At 44.8% G+C, this 5431-nt stretch overlaps 1 protein-coding gene across 1 annotated transcript; it reads left to right on the forward strand.

Moving 5' to 3' along the window:
* The first annotated feature begins 202 nt into the window (after positions 1–202).
* LOC126508137 (PRAME family member 12-like) lies at positions 203–3240 on the forward strand. The gene is made up of 3 exons (XM_050153138.1): positions 203–483; positions 803–1390; positions 2673–3240. The coding sequence occupies exons 1-3, from the start codon at positions 203–205 to the stop codon at positions 3238–3240; spliced, it is 1437 nt and encodes a 478-aa protein (XP_050009095.1).
* Positions 3241–5431: the final 2191 nt, after the last annotated feature.

Here is a 5431-nt window from a genome sequence, read left to right on the forward strand (position 1 = left end):
GGCCTTTGAGGGGACTATGGCTATGAGAAAGTCAGATAGCGGAAAATAGGAAATCTAAGGTTTCCAAACTGTTCAGGTGAGTGGCTCTGGCCCTGCATAGTTTACACGATGAAGGTCAAAAAGTGACTTGCTAAAGGTGTTTTCTCTGAAAGGCTTTATTCCTCTGCTTCTTTCCACAGCATCTGCCTACTTGCACGTCAGGATGAGCTCCCCACCCACACTCGAGAGGCTGGCCAGAAAATGTCTGCTAAAGAATGAAGCCTTGGCCAAAGCTTCCTTGAAGAAGATGCCCAAGGCATTCTTCCCACCACTGTTCATAGACGCCTTCAATGGCAACCAGACAAACATCATAAGGGCAATGGTGGCAGCCTGGCCCTTCCCATGCCTTCCCTTAGGAGCCCTGATGAAGACTCCCAACCTGAAGACCTTGAAGGCTGTGCTGGGGGGCCTGGATTTGCTGATAAACCAGAAGGATCAACCTGGGTAAGTGAGACCAAGGTATCATGGAAAGGAAGGCTTGGGTGGAAGGAAGTGACCACAGACTTCAGAATGGGATTCAAGTGGAATCAGAGCTTAGAGAAGTGGATAAGTGCAAAAGGGCAGTGGTTCGCAGAGCACACGGAGAAGAGATGTGGTCAATACACAATGGTCCTCCTCCTCCTCCCTCTTCTGTCAGTCAGTAGAAATGAAAACACGCTGGGTTGAAAAAATAGATTTCAGGGAAGTGGAGGAATGGGGTCAAAGTAAAGAGTAAATTGAAACTCAAATTGTCATTTGAATCTCCTTCTCGTTTGACCAACAGGAGTTGCAAACTCCAAGAGCTAGATTTGCGGGATGCCCAACATAACTTCTGGAACTTTTGGGTTGGAACGGAGGATGGTGTCTGCTCTCCGGATGTCATCAGTGAGACCCGACCAGTGGTTTATAGTCCCGGACGAGGGGGAAAACAGGTTGTGACTGTGTGGATGAACCTTTCCCTCAAGACCAGACATCCCAGTAAATACCTAAAATACTTCTATCGCTGGGCCAAGCTGAGAAAAGAAGTGGTGCAGGTGATGTGTCCAAAGCTGGAGTTTGGGGCCATCCCTCTCTACAACCCCCTAATATTGCTGGAGGTATTTGAGCCAAGCTCTATTGAGGAATTCACAGTGAGTGCACGTTGGACCCTGAGAACCCTGGTGAAGATAGCCCCTGGCCTGAGCCAGATGAAAAACCTTCAGAAAATCCTTCTCAATGGAATCTCCGTACCTTTTGAGTGGTTTGGAAACCGCAAGATGGTCAATCAGTGTATCACAGAGATCATTAACCAGATACCAGTACTCAAAAAGATCCAGCATCTCAAACTGAATGATGTCTGCTTCCTGAATGAACAACTGGATGAAGTACTCAGGTGAGGAAGGATAGAGTTCTTGCTCCCCAGGCCAGGGAAAAGTCTTGCAATGTTCCATGACACATCAGTGTGCATCTGTGGCTTCCCATCCACTCCTGACTGCAGGAGTGCAATGAGCTTAGGATAATTGATGTCGTAGTCTTTCTACTGCTCTAGCATTCATGATCTAGGAACTGCCTTTGCTAGGGAACCAGTTGAAGCAAAAACAGATCCACAAAGTGTATGAGGTCTTAAGCCACATGCTGGCCCATGTCAGCTCTCTCCTCAGGACAGTTAACAGTTGAAATCTCTCTTTCTCTCTCTCTGTCTCTCTCTTTCTCTCCCTATATCTCTATCTCTCTTACACACACATACACACATTCCCGAAATGTCAAGTGTTTTTTGAACAGAGGTAGGGCAATGGGGAATGATTGAGAGTGAATAAGACAACAGGGAAGGCCTGTGAGCAGGACAGAGGCTGCGCTACAAAAGTGGGGTCATTGACACCGTTATTGGCACACCCAGCTGCCTGGTTCTCTGGCAGAAAGAGCAGGGGCATGGTGATTCAGAGAGAGCTGGAACCACTGGACTCTCTCTGGGTCTCAGTGGGATGGTGAGTATTGAATGGCCCAGCTTCTCTCTCCAGTTAGCTAAGGTCAGAAACACACCCACTGAATTGGGAGTCTGTCAGAGCAGGATCTCATTTAATGGTAGCAGGTAGGACCATATAGGATGGTGATGAGCTGGAGCAGCTTGGGATTGGTTGAGGCAGAGTAAGGAACAAGTGCCAATAATATTCTGCCACAGTTGAGGAGACGTTGCTGGGCAGAGGAGGGTTTAGGTCGGCTAGATAGAGACAGAAATCCAAACTCTAGCTAGGCTCAGGAAGTTACACCAGGCCTCATGCCAACTCAAATTAGTCTCAGGGAATTATACGGGGCCTCAAAAAACACTAGTTAGGTTCACGAAGCTACGCTGGGCCTCACACAGGCCTCATGAGGCCCAACGCCCAGGGATGGTTATAAGTGTACCCTTGATGGTCCTTTTTGGTCTCCTGCAGGTAACAACTGTCAGCTTAGATGGTTCTATGCTAGACTGTGCAGAGGGAACAGATCTGGGGACAGAAACTGTCACAGTTATTTTGCATGTGTTGTTAACTCTGCATCAGGGAGTACCCTGGTCTTGATCTTCATGATGCTCTCAAAATGAACTTAGGCCTAACTAGCCTCAGCTACATTGAAGTATCATCCTTTCTTTACCGTTATTAGACTTTACTGAGATAAACTCCTTTGTCTCTCTGTAGGTGCATGGAGAGTCCCTTGGAGACCCTTTCAATCACTCGATGCTCGCTATCAAATAAAGACATGAGTTATCTGTCCCAGTGTCCCAGCATCCACATGCTCAAACATCTGGATCTGAGTGGCGTCACCTTTCTAAATTTAGACCATCGACTTTTAGGAAGCCTGCTAGAAAGACTGACAGCTACTCTGCAGACATTACAATTGAAGGGTTGTATGATCATGGATCACCAGATTAGTGCCCTCTTGCCTGCCCTGAGCCAGTGCACCCAGCTCACTGAGGTCAATTTTCTGAAGAACTTCCTGTCTGTGGCCAGCATTAGGAAGCTGCTGCAGCACACTGCAAAACTGACTCTGCTCACCCGGGAGCTATACCCCGCCCCTGACGAGGTCTATGATGACATTGGTGATGTCCATCCAGACAGGTTTAGCCAACATTGCAGTGAGCTAATGGAAACTCTGAGGGCTATTAGACAGCCGAAAGAGGTCTACTTTGTGAGTAAAAGATGTCTAGACTGTCGGGACTTCTCTGTCTATAACATGGAGGCCACACTATGTTCATGTTGGGAATGAATGAGGAGGGATCACTGCTGGGCTCTGAGAAATGAAAGCCTGGACTCCAAGGACTCATTAGAGACACAAAACCTGGATTCAAGCATTTTTGGGTGTACTTGGGAAAGAAGATTGCTTTACTCGTTGTTCATATTTGAAGAATAAAAATTGACACAGAGAACTGGATGCACGTGATCTGTCAACAGTACAGCCCTGCCCTAGTGCATCAGAAGAGATCTGAAAATTGAGGAGAATCCATCCCTGCACTTTCATGGTATGACCAACCATAAGTACAAGGAATCGGTTAAAACGAAAAGAAATTCCAAAGAGCAAAGGGGACTGGGTGAGGAGGGTCTCCCGGTGCTCTGTTGCTGGAAGGAATCATCTTCTGGTTGTCCACCTCACATAAGAATCGGGAGCATATCTGCTCTGTGAAATATCCGGTTGACTGAACCATGGAGTGGCATTGGACTTAGTGGATTAGCAGCATTCTGCTGTGATTTGTCTTTCCCTTGCTTCCGTAGAAAACAAGGTGAATATTACTTTCCCCATTGTCCTTAGCATTATGATTTCCAATCATTTTCAATAAAGCAATTTTGAATGAGAGCACACTTGAAGACGTTCACTCGGGGTTCCAAAAGAGAAGACACAATAAACATAAAAACTAAAGTCTGACGGCTGTAGAAAAAGAATCTTCCCTCATGTGGTCTTTCCATTTATGTGATCTTTATTTTTTCCTTTCTAATCATTTTCAATTTCTTTCCTCTTATTCTCTGTCTCATTTCTAATTCCAATTCTCTATTACAATTCTCTGCTCCAATTCATTCTTGTTCTAATTTCTCTACATTTTTTCTTCTTCTCTGTCTATTTCATCTCAATCTATGTCTTCAGCAGGTAGAAATTCCCAAGCACGTAATACATACATATCCATTCACTAGCAACTTAATTCTAACTTAATATTAAAGAAATACTACAAACAAAACTACCAGGGACACAGGCATTCTTTGAAGAGATGTAGCAAAACTTATCACCTAGTTTGGAGATAACCATACCTGTTAACTGTGAAGAGTTCCTGGCTGTCTTTTAAAGGGAGAAAAATAAACTGTTGACAGATCTACAAAAAAGACAAAAAAAACATGTGCACTATTTTACAGTTCTTAAGTGTGATTAATAATTTCTGGAAATGGTTAGTTAATTAGGTGTTACTGGTCTCTTTGAAGGCTATGATAGAATAAGGACAGACACATGCAATATTGCTCTTATTCATCATAAATCCTTTGAAGGAAGCCAGGTGATGGTGATGCAAACCTTTATTCCCAGCACTCAAGAGGCAGAGGAAAGCAGATCTCTGTGACTTTTAGGCCAACCTTGTCAACAAGAGCTTGTTCCAGGACAGCCTCCTAAAGCCACAGAGCAACCCTGTCTTGAAAAACCATAAATAAATAAATAAATAAATAAATCCAGCCAGGATGTGGTGGCACATGCCTTTAATCCTACACTCAAGAGGAAGAAGCAGGCAGATCTTTGTGAGTTTGAGGCCAGCCTGGTCTACATGACCTAGTTCAATGACGGGCACCAATACTACAGAGAAACCCTGATGCAAAAATAATTAAATAAATAAATCCTTTGAAGGGCTTAGATCCTGGATCTGTCCAGAAGGACGCATGTCTGGTCCACTTGCTCTGTCAGTAAGGCTAATGATAGGCAAAGACGTCCGAGTTTCTCATCATAATGTGGAGATATAGTAGTGAGAAGAGTCATCCTTTAGACCATCCAGAAATATATGTGTGCCCATTAATTTGAGATGTAATCATGAGATTACATGTACATATAACATTAAAATGCATGTTGACGGGGAGATATCAAAGCTAAATTACAGATGAAAGCAATTCAGAGTATTCAGAGTCAGTGGTGCTCCTGGCTCTGCCAGGCAGGGATCCTCCATCTGAAAGTAATTTCTCAAGTAGGTTGACATCTGAATCATCAATTGCTATTTTCTGCGATTGTGTCATGGCCACAATAGCTCATGATGAATGCTCCTGACACACGATGGTGGAGGCCTCAGTCTTCACATTTTCATCACTGTCTGTTGGTTTTAAAGTCATCCTCTTGTCTGGGACACAGGAAACGGAGCGGGGGCATTCCCTGACCTCCTTGACCCCCCTGTTGGCCTGCGAGGGCTAGTACCCTCTGCTGGGGCTGCTCCTCCTCT

This window comes from Alexandromys fortis, unplaced genomic scaffold (assembly GCF_014885135.2).
Source record: "Alexandromys fortis isolate MF-2015 unplaced genomic scaffold, M_Fortis_MF-2015_v1.1 scaffold_88, whole genome shotgun sequence".
Lineage (NCBI taxonomy): Eukaryota > Metazoa > Chordata > Mammalia > Rodentia > Cricetidae > Alexandromys > Alexandromys fortis.

Bases quoted from the DNA above. Each gene is read 5' to 3' on its own strand.
- LOC126508137 (XM_050153138.1), top strand. From the start codon at position 203: ATGAGCTCCCCACCCACACTCGAGAGGCTGGCCAGAAAATGTCTGCTA. The intron at 484-802 runs GTAAGTGAGACC...TTTGACCAACAG, and splicing joins AACCAGAAGGATCAACCTGG to GAGTTGCAAACTCCAAGAGC. The intron at 1,391-2,672 runs GTGAGGAAGGAT...GTCTCTCTGTAG, and splicing joins CAACTGGATGAAGTACTCAG to GTGCATGGAGAGTCCCTTGG.